The sequence below is a fragment of the Peromyscus leucopus genome, chromosome 3 (genome assembly GCF_004664715.2).
Source record: "Peromyscus leucopus breed LL Stock chromosome 3, UCI_PerLeu_2.1, whole genome shotgun sequence".
NCBI classification, from domain to species: domain Eukaryota; kingdom Metazoa; phylum Chordata; class Mammalia; order Rodentia; family Cricetidae; genus Peromyscus; species Peromyscus leucopus.
Genome location: NC_051065.1, coordinates 47145100 through 47169089, shown reverse-complemented (window position 1 = coordinate 47169089; position 23990 = coordinate 47145100). Strand labels below are relative to the sequence as shown.

Below are 23990 nucleotides of genomic sequence, written 5' to 3'. Positions count from 1 at the left end.
CAGTCATCTTGAGGCCTAGCAAACAGGGAAGTCTTTTAAAGGGTCATACTGTTTGGTCATAGGTTAGAATTTTTGAGGGGCAACAGATAATGACTGATGAATGACTCAAGCATTTTTGCTGATTTGATATAAATCCTATACAGTTTAGACTTGACTCCTTTAGTGAGCTTGTCTTTTCTTGATCAGTGGAGATTATTGAACAGCTTTAGCCAGCATTGCCAATAGCATGTCAGTGATCAGAGATAGGCTGTTTTCCTTTCAAAACCCTTGTCTGTCCGAAAGCCAATTTACACTCACATGTGGATACCCCAGGATCTGAGATAGTGTTCTGCTTTTTTGGAGCAGTTTTTCCATGTTCTCAAACTACTGTTATTGCTGCTTCTATTTATAATTTAAAGATTAATAAAATCTAATCTATAAGCATGCCCCAGGGCCCTTAGGTAATCAGCAAGTCTGCCATGGGCTCAGAATTTTGCAGACTTTTTAACATGGCTGTTGCCTGCGGCTATTTAAAAAGAACAAAGCTTTGCCTTTGCCCTGCTGTCAAAATTTCTTGTCACATAATTATTAAAGAAGAAAAAAGTCTTTTTTTTTTTGGAATGTGGCCTGTTGCAGGTAAATAATCCTAAATGCCAGGCTACAATGCTTCTTTATTAGAATTTGAATTATCGTTAGAGAATGATACATTTGAGCTTGCATTTTTGTTGTCTTCTGCCAATTTAGAGATGCAATTTAATGCAAAAAGTCTTTTTGAATTGTAATAGTTTGGGTTCTTTTTAGGTCAGTCTCTCTAAGGCTCTTTCTAAGGCTCTCCCCATTTGCCAGGTGATGTGTACATTAAGTACAGTGCACACATGATCTATAATGCTTCTTTCATAACCCATACACCACTCGGACAAACCAGCCTAGACTTGGGAGCATGCTTCTTGCTTTCTCCAAGTCAGATCTCAATTTTTAAAACTTTGCTACTCACTCCCCAGGCAACATCTATATTGAAAGGAAAATAATGGGTTCACAGATAAATATGGGTATTTTGCCTGCATATAGAATTTCTGATGCCCAAGGAGACTAGAAGGGGGCACTGGATCTCCTGTAACTGGAGATACAGATGGTAGGACACCTCATGTGGGTACTGGGAATTGAACCAGGGCTCTTTGCAAGAGCAGCAAGTACTCTTAACTACTGAACCATCTCTCCAACCCACAATGGCTTATACTACATAAAAGGAAAAAGGCCTCCAGACAGCACAGCACTGTTAGGTATAGTCAGCAACTGAAACTCATGTATGGATGGCAGGAATGCCAGGTAGTGCAGCCTTAATAGGAACTATTGTGGCTGTTTCTTATCAAATTAAACATAAGTTTGTCACACTTTTTAGGCATTTACCTAAGAGAAATGCAGATATACAGATCCATACAACAACTTAAACCTTATTTGTAGAATCTGTTGCTAGTTGCCAAAAAGCAAGAATAGTGCCAATGTAAACCAACTGATGTACCAATTATGGTACATCTGTACAGCACAGAGCTACTTAACCATAGAAAGAAACTATCTACCATGTCTACCTTGTTGATACAGTCAGTGGCATGAATAATCTCAAACTCATGCTTTTTCATTCTATTATATGACAATTCTACAAAAGATTAAACCGGACATGGTAATTGCCAGGAATCGATAGTGGTGGGAGTGGGATGGCTGCAAAGATTTATGAGGGACTTGGAGGGATATTAGAAATATTTATTTTGGAGATGGTGTTGGTTATATGAATAAATTGACAGAAGGTATGGACGGGCATGCCAACAAGGACAGATTGAACTGCACGAGGCTTCCACCTCAGTAAGTCTGCTTTTCGAAAAGCAGCTGGTCCTTCAGCTTCCAGGGTTGCACTGGGGAGCTCTGCTGGAAGAGCAAATGGAACGCCGACAGCAGAGTTTGCCCAGGATGCACAAGGCCCTGGGCCCGATCTCAGCACCCCAGTGGAAAGACAGAATAACTGTCAACTCTTGGACCTGAACAGGCAGGAGGACACCAGCCAGCCAGACGCCCCATGGTTGAAGAAACAAGTGGGAACACTGAGTCTTGACTTCCAAGGCAGAGACTCGTGAATGGAAGCAGCTGTGGCAAGCAGTGCTGATGTAGGAAAACCCGAGGCTCTGTGTGGTCACTGAGAATGCCAGCCTCCTTGGCACCTGGCCTTACGTAAGGATTTCCTATAGTACTGAGAGATTTACCTCCAGGAGTTTGCTGGAGACTCCACACTAAGTACTACAAAGGGGGAAAGGAAGAATTCTGGGATACTTGGAAGCAGTCTTCTTCTTTTGCAAGTCTGCATCAGGAGCAACTGTTTAGTCAGAGCCCCAGCTTCTAGAATAGTGTTGGAGCTCCACAGGGATTGCTGGACTCCAGCTGGCTCTAGCCTTCCACATGGGAAATAACCCAACTCCAACCTACTCTTCAGTCCTTCCCTAACTTATGGGGTAGAAAGGGTTGAAGATCAAAATGGAAAGGGAACTGGATAGTCAGAATCTGTGCAGTTGTACAATATGCTGCTAAATAACATGTACATCAAGGAAGAAGTCTTGAGAAATTTTAAAATATTTGAACTAAATAAAAACAACTCCCAAAAATATGTGGGAGGCATTGATGGTGGTTAGAGGAAATTTAAAGCATAGTATGCATATTAGAACAGAAGGCAGAGAAAGATTAAGTGTGAAGGCACACTGTAACATACGCCTGGGAAGGGGAGTCAGGAGGAGTGTGAGCTTGCCACCAGCCTGGCTGCACACTCAGACACTGTCAGGGAGAGGAGGAAAGTGAGTTAAATCTAGAATTAACAGAAGGAAAGAAGAATTTAAATCCAGAGTAAACAAAGAAAAATAATGAGATTGAAAACAGATGTCAACAGAAATGCTGGTTCTTGGAAATAATAAATCTCTAGCCAGGAAAAAGAAAAACTAGAAAGGACACAAATGATTCATTTTGGTGATGAAACAGAAGACGTCACTGCAGAGCCTACAAACATGAAAAATGTTCTAAAGGAAAAGTATGATAATGCTAGGTCCATAAGTTTAATAACCTTGGAACAAACCAACTCCTTCAAAGACGGTTTGGCATAGCTCATACAAGAAGAAATAATTGGCAAGTGGATTAATTCATGCAGACAGTGGAGTCTCATTCAGTGCTGAAAGGCAATGAGCTATGGAGCTCCAGAAGAACAGAAATTTGGATGCATATCATCTAGTAAAGGAAAACAGTCTGGAACAGGCTACACTATGTGGCTCCAGCTGTTAGATCTGGACTAGGTAAAACTATGACTGTAAGAAGGGGAGGATGTTAGAGCTTGGATGGTGCAAAGACATTTGTGTGGTGGTAAAATTACTTTGTATATACTACTGTGGTGGGCACGTGTCATTAACGTTTGTCTCAACCCATTGAGATTGCAACTATGATCAAAACTGGATTATGAATGACAATAATAAGTCAATATAAGTTCTTCAGGTGTAACAAATGAGCCAACTAGTTTTGGAGGTGGTGGGAGGAGATGATAATAGAACAGCTGTGTTTGTAGGAGGGGAAGGGATTGTATAGGGAAATTCTGTACTTGCCTTTAATGTTCCTATGGACCTGATCTAAGATGGCTCTAAAAAAGGAGGTTTGGAGGTTTATGTAAATTTACTGGATTTGATCTCTAGCAACACACACACACACACACACACACACACACACACACAGAGAGAGAGAGAGAGAGAGAGAGAGAGAGAGAGAGAGAGAGAGAGAGAGAGAGAGAGAGAGAGAGAAAGTTTAAAAATAAGCATAGTCCTGTCAAACTTCAGTAACTTGATTAAGCAAGCACTAGAGATGTGTTCTAGTTTCTCCTGAGTTTGGTTGACATCAGCATATACTATCTCTCACCATTAATTCTAATTATATGGTGATCCTATACCCCATCATTAACTTCGTTCCAGTAAGGTGAATATCTACAGTGTATTGAAACATACCATATAAGTTTCATAGTGATAATCAGAAAACAAGTAAAATTAAAAAACTGGACACAATTGGATGCTATGAGAAACCAAGTTATCATTTAGAAAACTGTTTTTTAAAGCTGTTGTTTTAATGGTGGGGGGGGGTGACTGGTGTGATGTATACCATGAATCACAGCAGTCAAAAGGCAGAGGACCACTGTGAGTTCAAGGTCAGCCTGATCTAGATAGCCAGTTCAAGGTCAGCTGGGGGACAGAGTCGTACCCTATTTAAATAAATAAGAAAGAGGGAGAAGGGATGTAATTTAGTTGGCAAAACGCTAGCAAGCGTGAATCCCTGGGTTCCATCTCTAGCATGAAATAAACCAGTCGTGATGGTGCACATCTGTAATCCCAGCACATCTGTTGCACACGATGACATCTGTAATGCACTCAGCACTGGGCAGATAGAAGCAGGGAGATCAGAAACTGAAAGTCAGAAACTGAAAGTCATCTTTGGCTGCAGAGTGCCAGACTAAGATACATGAGACCCTGTCTCACGGTTTTAAAAGAGTTAAATGTTTATCTTGGCTTTCTTTCTCTCTCTCTCTCTCTCTCTCTCTCTCTCTCTCTCTCTCTCTCTCTCCCTCTCCCTCTCCCTCTCCCTCTCTCTCTCCCTCTCTCCCTCCTCTTTCTTTTCTTTCTTTCTTTCTTTTTTTTCCAAGACAGGGTTTCTCTGTTTAACAGCCCTGGCTGTCCTGGAACTTGCTTTGTAGGTCAGGCTGGCCTTAAACTCACAGAGATACACCTGCCTCTGCCTCCTGAGTGCTGGGATTAAAGGCGTGCACTATCACACCTGGCTGATTTTGGCTTTCTTATGTGACCTGTGTTATAGTATCCAGATTGTTAATGAGGGAAAGGTTCTTTTTATACAATAGAAGATAAATTAGAAAGAATGGTGGAAGATACAATTCAGTTTTTTTTTTTTTAGTTTGCAACTCAGTAAATCTTGGTAATTATTTTCACTGGTTGCCATCATTACCAAAAGACAGCCAGGTGTTCTTTATCTTCTGGTGGAAGTACATACTACCACACAGGGATTATTTATTGATACAAAATCTCAATTGATAGAAAATTATAGCTATACTCAGAAAATACATAAAGTAGACATATATACTAGGGCCTTACACATATAATAAATAGTATAGAGCTATTCATTATCCAAGCCAATTACTAGGTCAATAACAACGCAGCCAACTTCACCTTACCAACTCCTCAGCCTCCAAAGAGAACTACTTCCTGTATACTCATGCCTATATACCTTTCTGTGTCCTGCCATCTTACTTCCTCTCTTCACCCAACTGCATCACTTCCTCTTTCCGCCCAGCTCTATTACTTCCTGTCTGTCTGTCCAGACCTCCAGATCACTATAGTTAACTAGCACTGGGATTAAAAGTGTGTGCCACAACATTTGGCTCTGTTCTCAGTATGGCCTTGAACTCACAGAGATCCGGGTGAATCTTTGCCTCCCGAATGCTAGGATTAAAGACATGTGCTACCACTGCCTGACCTCTATGTTTAATATAGTGGCTGGCTTTTTCCTCTGATCCCCAGATAAGCTTTATTGGGGTACACAAATAAAATATCACCACAAGTAAGATTGATCATGAGTTGATAATTGTTGAGTCTGAGTGAGGAATATACATGAGTTCTCTGCAGTTTATGTGCTTGAAATTGTAGAGAATAAACTATTGTTCTCAGTAAATGCTGACTGCCTGTTATTTGACATGCATTGTGCTGATGTCGAGTTTTCATTGGTCAGTCCACTGAACTGACACTAGCTTTGTGGACCTCGTGTTCTCCAGGAGGAAGCAGATGGTAACGTTAGTAAGTACAGACTGTGGTGAGAAAGGACAGTAACAGTTTGGTAATAGTCACAGTGAAGGACCTTCCACTAGGCTGGAAGGAGTGGGACCCTCTGACGTGGTGTCATCTGCCGGATTTGAAGGATGAGAGTAACGGGCTTGTAATGGCTGCACCTAGGGCATAGGAGGGTTGATGGCCATTCTGAGGAGGTCCCTGATGTGGGTCTACTCATTCTCTCCTATGAGAGCAGATGTTTTCCTGTCTAGCCACTTATTGTTTCTCTTGTTGAGCATCTGTTGTGTATTTATATGTCCCTGACTTTGAATTTAAAGTGCAAATTCTAGGCTTGTTTACCGATCTGGCATAATTCTGTATGCCCTGTGTGTGTAATATATAGTATTTACTTTTGATGGTTTTTTTTTTTACATGTAGTTTTTTCAAGAGATTGTCATAACGTGGGTAAGAATAGTCTTGTATCTTGAATGAAAGAATCAACAGTGAAAATGAAACATGAAAAACATCCTTGTAATCCTGGAAAATAAGGAAATATGTCTTGGGTCCTGAACTATAGTTTGCTGTAAGTCCTGTCCTTTAGTTACCATCTGGCTGTTGGAGAAGAAAGAAAAAAAAATTTTTTTTGAAAATGGCTAAATTTCTTACACGGATTAAAAGGTACTGTGTTATATTATGTATTTTAAGTACCATATTTTCCAATAATAGGCACAGTGGAGTGATTCAGTAAATGTTAAGTAAACAAATGACCAGTAACTTATGTAAGCTCCAAATCTTTCTCTGTGAATCTCTCAGAACATTGTACTGTTCTGAGTTAGTAATTCTTTCACATGTTTTCTTCTGCCTTCTTAATATTATTTCAGAAGACTAGCTTTTCCTGACTGCCCTCCTGGGATTCTGAGTGTATGAGTGTGGGTGTGTATGCACACATGTGCCTGCTGTGCACTCAAGGAGGTGGTGTTTACCTTTGACAACAGGTTCCTTTCCATGTTTTCCCTGTTTAGACACATTACAGACGCCACACTTGCCATCGTGAAAGGAGAGACAGTTCCACTCGATGTCTTGCAGATCAAGGTAAAATCTTTCCTTCAGTTTTTAAAAAAGGTATCAAAGTAATAAGCACAGGTTAAAGAAAATAAAGTTTTAACAGTTCACATGGGAATATGATGAACATGGCATTCCTTTTCTCTTCCTATCCCCAGAATTAGTCTCCAGAGAAAAGCATTATTCATGATTCTGTTATCATTAATTAATGTGTTTATGATCCCATTTTAAATACTGTTGTTGTTGGGGCTGAACATACAGATAAATGATAGAATGTGTGTTTACCTGTATGTGGTCTAATCCCTAGGACCTCACCAAAAAAGGTAATTGTGATAAAAGTCGTGTGGTATAAAATTTATAACTGTGGTCATTCTAAGTCTGCACTTAGTAGTGTTAAATGTATGATGTCACCATTTGATACGTTAGCTTTGAACTTACCTCTTGGCCTCTTTGTTACGTACAAAAATTCCTCTGTTTCACTTCCTAATATAATTATATCTAGTTTTAATTCCTCTACCTACTACAAGAAATCCATCTACTTATGGTAGTTTTGAGCACTAGAAGGGCCCCTGAGGCCCGCCATTATGCTGTATGCCTGTAATCCCGACCCTCTGTAGGAGCACAAGGATGAAGGGTTCAAGGTCAGCTTTAGCTACACTGCAAGTGGAGACTAACCTGTACCACATGAAACCCTGCCTTTGAAAGGGGAAACAAAGACTGATGAAGTACTTAGGGCAGTGACTCATTTCTGTCCCTGTTGAAACGCTGGCTGCATCTTTCTTCCACGCTCTGCGACAAGTGAACGGTTTCTCATGTCTTGCTGGTGTGACTGGTCCTTGTCCTTCAGCTCACCTGGTTGTCTTGTAATCTCAGCTTTCACAAGAGCTTAAGAAGTGTTAGGACTTTGTAGATTGTCTGTCCAACCTTTCTCACTTAGGGTGTGAACAAGGTTTTCTGTAGCTTCCTGAATCTTAGAGCTCTACATTTTTCTGTGGAGCTGTGTAACATTTTCTTATTTGTAGATTTGTAGAGGATAATTTGATTTAGAGATATGTTTGTTGGCTGTGTCAATGAACGGGCATAGGAGCAGTTATACCTCACAGCATACTGGGCACTCAGACTTTGGTCTTTAATTACTTCTATCTTAAAAGTAACAACAAAAACAAACATCTACCAGGACTCAGTGAAAGAATGGTTTTCAAAGGATGAGTGTCAGGTAAGAAAACTCTCAAAAATTGATGGGGACATCACATAAAGATGTTAAGAGCCAACCGATTGGTGTGTGGGTATCAAAACTATTAACTGTGGATGGATTATAATGTCCTACATAAAAATAAGGAGTTCCTGAGGTCCACGTGATATTACAGAAGAATTACCATGTTGTAAATGTAGAAGGAATGATAGTATATTAATGTTATTTTTCAGTCACCATTTTGGTAATTGATTTTTGGACAAGATCATCAGTAGAAACTGAATGTAATGGATAGAAATCTATTGGGAAACAAATCTGCAAGTATTGTCAGAATACTTAGACATTAAAAGGGGCAAATATATATTTGAAATAGAAATATCTGGCATATGCTATTTTATCTGATCAGGAAGAAAACTGACCGTATCTGCCTTCTGACAATGATATCATATCACTGTATAGTCTTCTGCCCCAAATGTCAGCTAATCTAAATCGAATCAAGAAATAGTAATCAGAAAAATCCAAACTGTAGGTAATTCTAAACATTTAGACTGTCCTCAAAAAATGTCAGTGTTAGAAAACCCAAAGAAAGTAAGTGGTCTGTTCAAGATGGAAAAATAGGATTCTAGTAAAGAATCCTGGATTTGAAGAATGAAAAACAGTCGTAATCATGGACAGTGTAGGATGAGTAGATAGCAGCACATGGGCTGTATTTTAGGTGCTGCATTCCCACCCATGTGAGTCCTTACTGGGGAGGTAATTGCTGAACTGTTCTGGGCTGGTGTCTATAACTGCAAACCTAACAACATTACAAAACATACATGGGGGCCAGAGAAAGAGCACTAGCTGTTCTTTAGAGGATCCAGGTTTGGTTTTCAACACTCACATGAGCTCAGAACAAACTACAGCTCCAGGGAATCTAATGCCCTCTTCTGGCCAACATGGGCACTGCATACATGTGGCACACAAGCATGCAAATACATACATAAATAAAAGTAGAACAAAAGTAAAAACAGAAGTATAAAGAGAAGACTTTGGCAATGGTGACTTTAGGTGAGAGGTATACATAGTGTTCACTGTACTGTTTATGATTTTGCTTTTATATTGTTTTCTAAAATAAAAAATAGGGGTGAGGAAGAAATGGTTGATTAGCAATTTCTAAATTTTGGTCAGTATCCTTTTAAAATTCTAGAAAAAAGATATGCTTATTTCGATAGGAGTTAAGCAAGTATTATTTCTTCATCTAACTTAAAAACAAACAAAACAAAACAGAAAACAGTAAATGGCTCAGACGGCAGAGCTGCAGAATTAAATCATGCTACAATGGTGAATGAACCCTGTGTGTTTCTCACATCTGACCCGAAGATGTGCCAACTCCAATCTGGAGACGCGTTTAGTAGTCACTCACTTTATGATTTTATAAAACTTTTAAGGATCTATATACTGTGCCATGATCTCAACTTTAACCCTGAAAGTCAATGTTATACTATTTGAGCATCCCTAATCTGAAAATCAAAATGCCAAATGCTCCAAAATTTGAAAACCATGTTTTTGATTTGACATTAGGAATTTTCAACCAATGGTTTTTGCAAATATTCAAAATTTGAGAAACTCCAAAATGGGGAACATTTCTGACCTTATGCTTTTAGGCAAGGGACACCTAACCCATATGCAGTTTTCTAGTACATCTTTATAATTGGTGAATTGTTGTGGAATATTAGTTTAAGATGTGTTACATTTGTTTATGTTGTGGAATATTTGTTTAAAGATGCAAAGATGTGCCGGGCGGTGGTGGCGCACGCCTTTAATCCCAGCACTCGGGAAGCAGAGCCAGGCGGATCTCTGTGAGTTCGAGGCCAGCCTGGACTACCAAGTGAGTTCCAGGGAAGGCGCAAAGCTACACAGAGAAACCCTGTCTCGAAAAACCAAAAAAAAAAAAAAAAAAAAAAAAAAGATGTGTTGCATTCATTTATGTTGCATTTGTTGGACTCTGTAAAGCTATGAAAACACCTGATGATCTAATAAAGAGCTGAACAGCCAGTAGCTAGGTAGGAGAGGGATAGGCAGGACTGCCAGGCAGAGAGAATAAATAGGAGGAGAAATTTTGGCTGGAGAGAAGAGGGAGAGGATTGAGAAAATGAGGAGAGGAGGACACCAGGGGTCAGCCACCCAGCCAGTCATGGAGTAAGAAGAAAAGAAAGATACATAGAATAAAGAAAGGTAAAAAGCTCAGAGGCAAAACATAGTTAAAGAGAAAGAGGATAATTTAAGTTAGAAAAGCTGGCTAGAAATAAGCCAAGCTAAGGTCAGGCATGCATAAGTAAGAATAAGTCTCCGTGTATTTTTTGGGGAGCTGGGTGGTGGGCCCCTGAAAGAGTTTAAAAAAATCAACAACAGTGAATTTACAAGTTTACAGCCAAGTCTCCTTTAATTTTTCTTCATGCAGTGATGTCTAGACTTTACATCATGATCTCATTAATCATAATCTAAATTGCAATTGATCTTCAGCATGTAATACAACTAAGTTGTTTTCACAAAACAGAAGGACTATGATCAAAGGATAACTAGTAGAGATTGTTATCTATAAAGACATTGTTGTAAAATATGATTATTACCAAAGGAGGTGAGTCAGGAGTTTTTTTTTAATAACTCAGTGATTAAGTATTTGTTATATATTTATTAGAAGTGATATATTGCAAAGTAAATTGAATTTAGCTGGAAATTCTTGCTGTGCTTGTAAATGTTTCTTGTCTCAACCCCCTTCTCTCATATACTGATTTTGTAAATTGATGTCAGATTTTTTCACAATCTCTTTATATTAATGACACAGCCCAAGCAGAAAAATTTTAATCAATTCTTAGAAAATGTGGAACAGTAGCTTCTACCCTAGTTTCTGAGAAACCAGTTTAGTTTAATTGATTTTTATCCTCGTCTTATTTCTGAAAATTGCTTTCAGAATGTGAAGAAAAATCTCTAGACAAAGCTTAATGCCATAAGCATTATAGGCAATGCTTGATGGCAGTCCTTCCTTCCACAAGCACCACAGCCTCTTAATGGGAACTGACGAGAATCCAAAAACACAAGAAATCATGAACTATAATAGTATCGGATTTAGCTTGTTCACTGTTCAGCATGTGCTCACATCCCATTGAACATTCAGTTTGGTGAGGAAGTCAAGATGTATTTCTTCCTAAGAAGTATTAGAAAAAACCACAGGTAGGTAGGCAAGAAACCATGTTGGGCTTCATCTTCAAAACATAGCCAGAGGCCAGCCCCTCTTCTTCAGTCTCTTGTTCTCACCCTGGTGACCTTCATCTTAGTGCAGAGCTCTCTGACTGTGACTTTGCCTCCACATGGGCTGTTTTCAACAACCAGTGTGTGATCACAAGTTAGAGCACATCACTTCTCTGATCAAAGTCCTCAGTAGTGTCTTTTCCTTGAATAAACGCCAAGGTCATTCAGAGGCCTTTAAGGTCTTTAATCTGGTGCTCCTGGCCTTATCTGGATTGTACTGATTTGGGTCTCTCTTCAAATGACACTCATCAACGGCATCTTCTCTCATCTCCTATATCAACTAGTAGTTTGTCCTCTTAGCAGTATCTTGGAATACTTCTTTTGGTTCCACCGGCCTCTCATCATCCTATTGTGGCTTTTCTCTTGTTGAAACCTAGAAGGAGGCTTAGCAGAAACCCTGCCTAACTGGCAGTGTTAGCTCTCCCTGGTGGTTGCTGATGCCTCTGCTAGGCCTCTACCGGGCTCATATGTGAATTTCTTTTCATATACCTCCCCATGACATTGTATTTGAGGTTGGAAATCTGGTTTGGCTCCATTTCTTTGAAGTCTTTCTTTAGTTCTCAGCCTAAGTACTCACCAGAGCCTCTTCATACCTGAGCACCTTAGCCCCGGCCCACAACTCTCAGAGGAAGCACTCTCTACTTCGCACCCAGAGACAAACATGTCCTTGCTATCTATACCAGTCAGCCGGTCGCCTCACCCGCACCTCTCTGCTTGCTCTGCTCTCTCTCAGTCTAGTTCCTTCTCCCCATTGCATGTGTGTGTACATAGACTTGAGAATCCAGCCTGCCGCATGAGCAGGTACACACTAAAGGGGTAAGAGGTCAGTGTCTCCTTCTTGTGCAGTTCTCCTGCTCGTGGGTTTCTCTTACAAATCCCCTTGCTTGGCTCTGACACCGTGGAATGATGCTGATGCTGGGATTGAAGGAGCCCTGGATCCCATGAGCACAAGATGCAATGTGCTTTCTCCAGGCCAGCAACTTCTACTGCCAAAGATCTCCCCTCCATCCCCCACCCGGGTCTTAATCTTAGCTTCTATTAGCCATGGCAGAGAATTGGTGGTATGGGAGAATCCAAGTTGGTCCTTCTGTCTTTCAGCAATTATAGAGTTGTGTGTAGTATCGTACCTCTTAGAATGTGGGGCCTTATATCTATCAGTTTTCAGCATTGCAATTCAGCTACTCAGTTTTACAGCTAATATGTTCCCTTGCCAGCAGATTCATGAGATTTAATACAAGTGTGATCATTCAAGCACTCTGACCGTGTGTTCATAGGGTTGATTGCTTTAATACATAAACTGTTTGGTTTGGTAAGAAGAACATTTTCTAAATACTTACGAATTTACTATATTCACAAAGCTAAATCACTTGTATCTAACTTCCAGGGTGAAAAGGAACAACCTGTGTTTGCAATGACTGGCCTCCGATGGGGATCCTTCAGAGATGCTGGCGTCAAAGTTAGCAAGTAAAGGATTGCTTACTGGGTTGATATGTGATGAGTCTTTAAAAGTTTTATTCCATCCTGCTTTTGAGGTTTTAAAACACACTTGTCTGCGAGTAAATCTTCTGGGTCAGGAAGCTGAATTTGGTATTGATAATGAAATAGGAGCAACCAGGTAAGAGTCTGGAGTCTGTAGGCTGAAAGGACAGGGAAGTTCTATAAAGAGAAGGGCATGTCTAATTTGACACATTTAGCTTAGGTTCAAGCTACGTAGAAGGAGGAACTGGCATTGCTTATTATACAGCAATATGCTTAGCTGAACCCCAACGCATGTTGTCTGCGCCTCGGCCTTGGGGAGCCCTTACAGTCCTAGTTGGTCAGCAGACTTTATGTGAGCTGTTGTTTGAAAATGCACATGGGTGGGCTGCTCCTCTGAAGGGAGAAAGGTGGGTGTCTGGCTTTGCTGACTGGAAGAACGGGCTCAGGAGGAGTGATTAGTAGGCCAACGCTGTCCTTCATGGGAATAGACTTAGTTTTGGAGACTCATGTGGAATGAAATTTCTGGCTAGGAAAGAGGTGTGGAGAGGTAGTGTGGGCCGGCTTCCTGAGGCAGGACTGATGAAGACATCACGTGAGGTTCATTTCATTCCTGTGGAGGTGTTCTCCTCCCTTGCCTTCAGCCCGGGGCTTACAGTTTAGTAGAGATTACTGAGTTATGATTGATTTCATGTACAGCTCTCTCGTCAAGAAACCTCTCTTGCAGTTCATGGGCCAGACTGCTAAACTTTTACTTTCTTCACAGAGATTTCTCACACGATTCACTCTATTATCCCTGGTAATGAAATTGCCGACAGTGAAATGTCAGTACGAAAGTACTGCTCTATCTCATTACACACTACAGTTTTTAATGCTTCACATCTTTTTATTTGCAAGTGTGCCATGGTTATGTTGACGCCACAAATTACCTTGTGTTTGATCTGTCATCTCAGATTACCACAGCTCCCTGAGAGGAATTGCTTAGCTTTCTCTGAGAAAGTCTGCTCAGAACCAATGGCTTTCCAAAGTGTTCGGATCACCAGTTGGGCACTAACACAGGTCAGCTGTCTTAGGAATAGCTCATGTACCTGCTGCATATTTTGGCTGGCTTCTGAACAATGTGTTTCAAAGTCTGCAGGTGGTCACATAATTCCTTGGGTAGAACTGACTGCTGAGTCACTTTTGGTGTGAAATAAGAAACATTCCCTTGCCCACCATAGGAAGACTATAAGCAGAGTCCAAATTTACTACTTGAAAAGGTGCAAGGAACTGCTGATACTTTAGAAATAAACCACCTGAACCAGGGTATTTTTTTTAGTTGTCTAATTGGGAAAAGGAATAAACTATAAAGGGCTTCAAAATATCGCAAAATATCAAATATCCAAGGCCCTCATTAATACCCTCCCAGTATTAACCTGAATGATAATTTAGAATGGCTACACTTTAGCTTTATCTGACTTCATTATTCTAGGACTTTGGGCCTAACTTCCTGTCCATCCCTAATGACCAGTTCTGGATTTCTATTATTGAGCCTTGCCCTTTGTCTGCTCTATACCTCTTCCTACCTAAAGTGATTTTCCTCCCTCTTGTATATGTCTAGATTCAGTTCACTCCTCGTCACTTTCTGCTCCACACTTCTACTTTATCCTGTGTGTTTTATTTCACAGCATGTTTTTTTTCTTTTTCTTTTTTGACTTTTCTTACCATTAAAGAGTGATCAGTTTATACCATGACATATGAAATCACGTGTTATTTACTAGTACTTAGGGGCTGTTAACTTCCTTAAATCATAGGCCCAAAGGTAGGAATTTTACACTGTGCCCTTCTGTATGTTTATACTCTATACATCTTTCTCCATATATGTAATAGGAGCTAAATAAAGGCCTTCTGACATGAATCAGTCAGCAGCAGTCAAGTAGCATGTTGGTATCGGAGCTAGATCTAAAGAGTGGCATCTATATATATCACTTTCTAATTGCAACCTGGCATCTTCCTCTCTAGTAGCTTTATGCACTTAGCAATATGCAATCAATTTTCACTCTGAGACTTAACACTTGGCATATTAAAGCTATATAACTTGAGTAATGTAAATTATACTGGTTTTTATGAATGTATGTGCATTTTGTGTGAGAGGGGCTTTGGGGTACAGGATCCAGTCCTGTGTCTTATAACACATTAGGTCCTGCAGTATTTATAATACACCATCTCTTTGTGGTTTTGGTGCTTTCTTCTTGTAGCCCTTTTAAATGTATACTCAACCTATTCAGTGGGTAAAAGTCTATATTATAATGACTTGTAAATTTGGAGGTCAAAGAGACTTAGGCTATACATCTCTTATTAACTACAAGGATCTTTCTACCATCTAATTGCGTATTGTTAGGTTCGCCATTAAAATTTAGGTTAAAACTGTATTTATGTTATGATGCAACCTTTAAGCCCCTAGAGCAGCCAATCATAGAGAGGTACAATCCTGATGAATTGATTGTCGTAGATGGTATTTAGAACACTGGTAGATCTTTTCATCTTTTCATCTTGTTTTTTCTCAGGTACTGGTATCTTGGTCCACTGAAAATCAAAGCAGCCCACTTTTTCAGCACTCTTCAGGTAAATGCAATTTACAGTGTAGAACCTGTCCTATGTTAATTCAATGTTTCTGTGTGACATGTATATTTGAGATATTAATTCCTTGCTACAGAGCCATATCACATGTTCCAACACTAAATGGAAGCATTTGATTTATATAATTACAGAAAACATTCTTGTTTTGATAGACAAGCACTCTCTCTATATCTATCTATCTATCTATCTGTCTGTCTGTCCGTCATCCATCCATCCGTCCATCCATCCACCCTCATTCTCTGTATGGCCAAGCCCATGTTTATTTGTCTTGGATACTTGCCTTTGCTACTCATTCACCCACCCTTGCCAGACAAACCTTAAACAGAGTGAGCAGAAAGTCTAGATCATTAATATGTGTATCTATATTAGTACCTGACAATGAACTCAAGATTTGTCATGGATTATAGATAAATTAATTATATGGGAGTGTATATATTATCAATAGGTTTTAAACTGTGTTGATTAAATAAGTGTAGTACTTACTATATTGGACAGTACTACCAATATAGAATACGTCCCTCATCACAAAGTTCTGCTGGGCAGTGCTATATATATAATACGTTAAAAAATAATAAGGTCTGAGGTTATGTGCTTACCAATGAGACATAGAAAAAAGGCTCAACAATTTCATATTAATGAAAAAGCAAATAGGAAAGTCACCCAATAGATAATGTGTTCATCTTTGATGCAGACTATAATTTGGTTGGCTAATCTGAAAATTGGTGTGAGAAACTAGGTTCCATTGTTAATATTTAGAGTTATCTGGTATAATATAAATATACACATACATACATACACACACACACACACATTGAAAAATGTAGCTCTCTTAACCTTCTAAGAAATTCCACTTAGGATAAAAAAATTAAATGGAAAAAACTAAAGTCAGTAAAATGCTTGCAGTAAACACACATAGTTTTAAAAAAATCAAATAGAAACGGCAAGGCCTTTCTATTCCCAAGGCAAACTGATTAGTAAAACGCATTATTATTAAGGAGAATAGTTTCCTGGTGAAGTAGTAACACCTAGGAAGAAATAGTAGCCATATGTTTAAATGGTGGCATTCTAGATCCTATAAACACTCTCCCCTCAGTATTCATCAAGCGCTTATTGCTATGTGATTGGCATACAAAACACAAACTGCACAGGTTTTCTGTCCTCAGGAAGTAATCATGTGCCAGAGAGGAGTGCAGTGGATCAGCGGCCTGACAGATGGCAGGAGAGAAATGTAGATGGGCAAGACAGGAACAGGAGGGCCTCCTAAACTCGCCTGAGGGTCAGGAAGCCTTCTTGAGGGAGGTAGCATTCATGCTAAGTTGGAACTATATAGAACTAGATAAACACCCTTTGGGATAGAGAAATGGGCTGTGTGAAGTCACTGTGATAAAACATGTCATTAATTCAGGCTGGTGTAGTTCAGGGTCTACAAATGGAGCTGGAAGGATAGGGCTGACTTGGGCAGGTAGGTATTATACACAGATCTGCATTGTGGAAAATTGTTTGACCTCAACATGAGCAAGGAGTTGGGCATGAATAGCTATAGACTAAAACATCAGATACAAGATTGACCAAGTCAACCAGCCATAGGGAAAGAGTAGGTGCTGTGGTATAAACTAAAGTTGCTAAGAAGTTGGAAGAATATTAGATTGCCAGATTTCTAGTCTGAGGGGCTAGAGTTTTGTAACTCAGTTTTTTATTAATGTTGATGATATTAGAGTAAGGCCAAGTTTATGGAGGAAGATGAAAGTTTACTTCTGTGGTGAGTGTAGAATATCTGTGGTACGAAGGAGTATAGACACAGTTGTGATGTGTCTGGAACACAGAGAGAGGTTCTAGGATAAAGAAATCCATTTCCATGCTGTAAGAATGTGACTGCCATTGAAAGTATGGCTTTGGTAAAGGTGCCATTAAGAACAGATGGCCAGGAATAGCACAATGGACTGAAAATGCTTAGAAAACTAAGGGAAAAAGTGACTGTACTAAGAGAAAAGCCAAGAGACTAGCACAGCAGCCAATAGAAGAGGGATGTCAAGAGAGAGAGAGCGAAGTAAAAGTTTTAGGAAGCAACAACAGGAGTCTAAATCAGAACAGGGGACTGTCCTCTGAACTTGGGAGCTGCCAAAGGTTTGTCAAGCTCCAAAGTAACGGGGTTAGATTATAGCAAATAAAGCTAAAAAATAAATGGGAGGTCAAGAAATGGAGACAGTCGGCGGTCATGGCACATACCTTTGATCCCAGCACTTGGGAGGCAGAGGAAGGCAGATCTCTGTGAGTTCGAGGACAGCTTGGGCTACAGAGTGAGTTTCAGGACAGCCAAGGCTACACAGAGAAACCCTATCTTGAAAAACAAAACAAAACAAAGAGAGAGAGAGACAGAAAGACAGACAGACAGAGGAAGGAAAATGCAGATAGCAAGGGTAGATTGTTTCTTCAAGAAACTTGACTTTGAAGAAGAGGAGACAAGAAACAGGAGGGCAATAGAACATTGGTTTTTAGATGAACAAATGCCTGTGTCTATATATCCCAAAGCAGAAGGGGAGGATGGGGAGCAAAAAGAAAGGAGACAGAAGAGATGACTAAGTTGGTTAAACCCATACACACACGGAACCCAAGGGAAGGGCTTCTCTTTACACTGAGAAATAGTGCTTCGATCTGGAAGACAGTGACATTGGAGGGATTTAGGACTTTTTCCCTAATGGGCCTGACATGCTTTGACACAGTTGGTCTTCTGAAAAGGAAGCAGGTGATGGATGGTAAAGGTGGACAGATATTTAAATATAAAAGTCAAGAGAATTTGTACTGTTGCATAGTCCCAGAGCCTGAGAGTTGGTGATGTCACTGATAGGCTCCTCTAACTACACAATTCTGTCAATACTCAGGAGGATGCTTCCTCCCAACTCAAATAAATGTTAAGCCCTGATTTAAGGCTCCCTCCCTCCCTCCTCGCTGACACTAATAATAATAATAGATAAAATGTATAAAAATAACTAGTGTGAGAATGTAAGCTTTGAGGCAGTGGTGAGGCATTAGGCTGCATTTGAATTGAGTCTTAGCCAAAGCATTCTGTCCTCCACATGGAGTATGATACCAGCAGTGAAGTAGGCGTTTGATGCAACTGATTTCATTAGGTTTTTGTGTGCCATTGATAAACCAAAGGTAAGTTTATTATGGGACCTCTCTGCTCATTCATATTGATTTCTATTGTTGGGACAAGTAAGTGTGAGCAGTAGTAGTCAGTTCAGTTTGGCCTTCTCTGTTGTATGTTAGGGGAAGTAATACAGACCATAGGTCACTGTGTTCATGACTTTTTTTTTTTTTTTTAATTTTTCGAGTCAGGGTTTCTCTGTGTAGCTTTGCGCCTTTCCTGGAACTCACTTGGTAGCCCATGCTGGCCTCTAACTCACAGAGATCCGCCTAGCTCTGCCTCCCGAGTGCTGGGATTAAAGGTGTGCGCCACCACTGCCCGGCGTGTTCATGACTTTTAAGGCAAAGTTTTAAGAAGAAAAGGAAGCTTGAAGTCTTCATAGTCCAAAGTAGAGAGAACTCTACCCATTGAAGAGAGAATTAGCTTGTTAGAATTCTGACCTTTGCAAAGCAAAGCCCTCAGAGTTAGGAATCAAATGTACATGATGAAACTGTTTCCTTCTTCACTAACAGGAGTGGCCTCAGACTCATCAGGCCTCCATCTCTTACACGGGACCTAGAGAGAGACCTCCCAGTGAGCCTGAAGAGACCCCTCCCCGACCTTCTCTGTACCGGAGAATATTACGCAGGCTCGCCTCATTCTGGGCACAGCCACAGGATGGTGAGCAACATGGAGACTGTGGGTCACAAGCCCTGCCCAGCTTCAAAGGTGCCTTGAAGCAGATGCCCAGAATCAGTTCTAGATACTTCACTGGAGCAGGAGCCAGTGCAGGCCTTCCATTGGAATTCAGACTGCTGGCTGTTGCCAGGGCAGGCTTCAGTGTCGTGTGAACGGGCGCAGTGATTTCTGTGTAGTCCTTGTCACTGACGTCTGTGCTGTTGTGCCTGCTTTCAGTGAGCATGCTTTAGGCATAGAGAACCATTGTTTATCCCCGTGTATAGGAAAGGTAAAGTACAGAGTTGGACAAAGGGCTGAGGAAGCCAAGCACAGCTGTCAGCAGCTCAGCAGTCTGGTGTGTGTGTGTGTGTGTGTGTGTAATGTCAATGGAAACACTGACCCATGTCTGATGGATTCCCACAGCCTTCTCCCGAGAGGTGATCCCAGAGGTCTGGAAAGATATGCAGCTGTCCACCATTGAGCTGTCCATCACCACCCGAAACAGCCAACTTGACCTGATGGTAAGTGCACTCATTTTTTTAAAAAAGAGAATTTGGTGTCTGGGGAAAAATGACAGGTGATTTTCTTGCACTAATTCAGTATTTTTATGTTTTGCTCTGTGGGCATAAAGATGAAAGGATCAAGTAAAGGAGGCTGTAGTGTGCCTTTGAGAAACAATAGCATTGAGAAGTGGTAGCTGAGTGTATTGGGGCACAGGAGCCCGAGGATCTCTGAACAAATATTTGCTCATGTTTGGGTGACCTTTAGGGGACTCAGGACAGAAGCTTTAAAAGTGAAAAGCTTGAAAAAAGTTGAACTTTCACTTGAGTAAACATGCATTATTTTTGTGACTATATTAAATACATAGACTCAGATTCTCCAGGAGAAACACACAGATCTATAGCTATACACATATGGGGGTCTTGTTTGGTTTTGGTGAGACAGGGTCTTGCTATGTAGTATAAGCTAGCCTCAAATTGAGATCTTCCTGTATCAGCCTCCTGAATGGTGGAATTACAGGCCAGTGTGCCATGTGTAGGCTATCATACATGATTTTTGGATACAATCTGTAGACAGTGCACTGTTCAGAGCAGTAGCTATTAGCCTTATGTGGCTATTTAAAGTTCAGAGGATTAAAATAAAGTTTAAAATGCAGTTCCTTAGCCATGGGAGCCATATTCAAATGCTCAATAGCCATATGTAGCTTATGGCTACCATACTAAATGTACAGATATGAAAATTTTGATTAACGTAGAAAATTCTGTTGGCTAGTGCTGTAGACAGTACACTAAAACAAGAAAACACAAGCAGTGAAATAAAGTGAACTGGACTGTCAGCTGATCATATGTTGCCTAGAAGCAGAGAATTGATTTTCTAATTTTAAATGATGGAAAGTCAAAAGAATATTTCATGGTGCACGAGACACGTTTAAGTCACATTTCAGAATCCAAAATGAAGCAATATTGTAACACAGATGTGTTCCTTTATATGTATTTCTCATACTAAACCTTGCATTGCAGGGAAGAGGGCGGAATAGTTGTGACAGAGACTAGGTAGCCCCAAAGCCTTAGATATTTGCTGTTTAGCCATTTCTGGAAAAACCATACTGACCCTAGAATGGAGAAAACTTTAGTTATTTATGTTAATTAACAACAGTGCCAGCATAAGTCATTCTCAATTGTGGGCTAATTACTATAATATATTCAACTTTTATGAAAATGAGAGTAGTCTACTCACTGTTATCCTGGCCAATCAGAAAACTGGCAGATGGAGCTGCAATGTAGTGGGAAGGTTAATCTCAACGTTTATGTTTGGAGTATTGCTTTGTTTTCTACTTGCTTTGTTTTCTACTTACACAAGGAATTTGTATCTCCTGTAAAATATTTGCAAACACAGCCCCCTTTTCTTTCTGAAATAATTCTAGTTGAATTAAAGTACTAAATTCAAAATAATAAGACTACTTAAGTATTGAGTAAAATTTAAATGATTTTTCAGTATAAACTTGGAAAGCCCAGAAGTTTTTCTAAGCATGACACCTAAGGCAAATTTTATATTGATGCATTCATCTACTTATTTAAAAAGATAAACTTCAGAATAGCAGTTAGGGAAAATATTGGAATGTGGCAGACCAGCATTTATTAACTTTCCTTATCACAAACTCCTCAAATAAATCAATAAGAAGCAAACAGAGACAGTGGCCCAAGGGCTAAAAATAGAAAATGTGCCAGGCAACAGTGGCACATGCCTTTAGTCCCAGCACTTGGGAGGCAGAGCCAGGCGGATCTCTGTAAGTTTGAGGCCAGCATGGTTTACAGAGTGAGATCCAGGATAGCCAAGGCTACACAGAAAAACCCTGTCTCGAAAAAACCAAAAGAAAAAGAAAATGCACACAGAGGAAAAATAGCTTATATTTGCTGACTTTATTATGTGGGAGTCATTGTCCTAAGAATCTTACATAAATTAGTTAACTTACTCTCAGATTAATTACATTTTATACTAAGGTTAAAGAAAAAGTGTTCAATGTCGAAGAAACACCAACTGCAATAGTAACTTCTGGATCGCAGTGGTTACACAGCACAGGAGCACTCGGGTGATGTGCATGGGAACAGAGCTCTCTTTTGTCCTTAATGAAACTATAAGCTGTAACCCTCCTATTTTTGGTAGTGTATATAAAGTGTCTAGAACCCATGCATACCCCTTGTCCTGGCAAGCATAGTTGTTTAACTTGTGGGCGTGAACAGTTAAATTCTTAGTGCTCATAGCCCTCCCTTACTTACAGAGAATTCTGAAAACACCATGAATCAATGAGGTTGGAAAGTCCTTTGTTCGGAGGGATTTTTGAAGAGAAGATAAAATTCCTATTACACATTTTCTTTATTCTTAGCCTTTGGCAACAGTGTATTCCCAGTATTTTGCTTGTGTTCTTTTGCCATTGTTCTTTTCTCTGATGACTGAACCTCTATGAATGCACTGAGCTCAGTGGGCATGTGATGCAGCTCTAGATGAGCAGCCCCATTCAGAGTGCTAAAGGCTTTTATCTCTGTGCTAATTACAAAGGTATGTGACACTGTACTTCTTATCACTAGTGGAGCACATTCTTTTTTCTTCTTTCTGTTTTCCTCACCACTACAGAGCAAAAAGAATAAAATATTCAGACATTGTAGCTGTCATATAATAGCTTGGAATTTTTATTTATCATTAAAATAATACTTCCACAGTATGAAAACAGCTTTAGGAGTGTAGAATGTCAGAAATTTAATGTCTCTTAAATAAGCATTTTTATTCTTTAACAGCAACACATATTAAATAGATTGATTAAATGAATATTATGCTTTTACCTAATTTATAATCTTTGTATTTACTAATATGGCAAAATGCTCACCATATATGGCTGAGTGAAGAACCAACTTAAAATGATTTTCATGAGGTGGTTGGTTCCATTTTTATTCAAAAAAGAAAAACTGCCATCTATAATTGAGCTTTGTGAATGATGAAGGTAAGGCTCCAATTGTATTTACTCATTTCATTAGCCAGTTGTTGGGGCCAGTTTATTGAAGTGCCACCCATCTTTTCCCCTAGAGCTGGACAAGTGGTTGTGAGCCACTGTAGTGGAATATTTTAAGGTGTGTTACTTTCGTTTATGTTGCATTTGTTTAACTCTGTGAAGCTGTGATACTTTGCCTGTCCAGAACACCTGATGGTCTAACAGAACTGGCCAATAGCAAGGCAGGAGAGAGGATAGGTGGGGCTGTCAGGCAGAGAGAATATATAGAGGAGAGATCTGGGAAGAGAGATAAATCTATCAGCCAGAGAAGGAGGAGAAATCCAGGAGCCAGCCACCCAGCTACACAGCAAGCCATGCATTAAAGGTAAAATTTACAGAAATAAGAGAATGGGAAAAGCCCAGAGGCAAAAAGTAGACAGAATAATTTAAAGTTAAGGAAAGCTAACTAGAAACAAGCCAAGCTAAGGCTGGGCATTCATAAGTAAGAATAAGCCTCCATGTGTGATTTATTTGGGAGTTGGGTGGTAGCGCCCCCCCACCCCCACCCCCGCAACAAAAGATAAAATACCAACAACAACAAGCCACCCAATGAGGGTGCTGGGATCCGAACTCAGCTCCTCTGGAAGAGCAACAAGCACTGCTATCTCCTGAGCCATCTCTTCAGCCCCATGATTTCTATAAATACTTTAGAATGTTTATTAGGTTCCTCATAAAAGTTTTATAAGGTTGCATTGTACATATAGATCAATGAGGAGAAATGGCATTTCTATAGTATTGACCCCTCTGGCGTATCAATGTGATGTATCTCTTCATTTACTGAGGTCTTCAGTATCTCTCAATGAAGTTTTATGGTTTTCTCTATAGTATTTGCCTATTGTTGGTTATCTTACTTTTGATACTGTTATCAATATATCTCTTAAAACTTCATTCTCTAACTGACTAAAAAGACAGACATTAAATTGATTTGTGTGTGTGTGTGTGTGTGTGTGTGTTGATGCTGAATCAGCATCCTAATTAAATTCTTATTATGTTTGCCTATGGGCTCTTTTAGACCTGCTATAGATTTTGCTATATCGACAGCAAACAGTGACAGCTCTGTCTCTTCCTTTACCGTTACAATCCTCTGCCTTTCCTCACCACCCTGTGAGGACTTCAGTGGTGCTGGGAGCCTTTGCTTTGTGCTTGAATGTGATGAAATTTTGCTTATGGGAGCCTTTGCTT

General features: G+C 39.9%; 1 protein-coding gene across 1 annotated transcript in view; it reads left to right on the top strand.

The window, feature by feature from the left end:
* The window catches only part of Agk (acylglycerol kinase), a 79136-nt gene that overhangs the window by 47960 nt on the left and 7186 nt on the right, over positions 1 to 23990 (top strand). The window contains exons 9-13 of the mRNA XM_028859052.2: positions 6845 to 6914; positions 12752 to 12831; positions 15390 to 15447; positions 19120 to 19267; positions 19688 to 19785. Of these exons, the coding sequence (XP_028714885.1) occupies positions 6845 to 6914; positions 12752 to 12831; positions 15390 to 15447; positions 19120 to 19267; positions 19688 to 19785 (454 nt within the window). The remainder of the gene's footprint in view (positions 1 to 6844; positions 6915 to 12751; positions 12832 to 15389; positions 15448 to 19119; positions 19268 to 19687; positions 19786 to 23990) is intronic.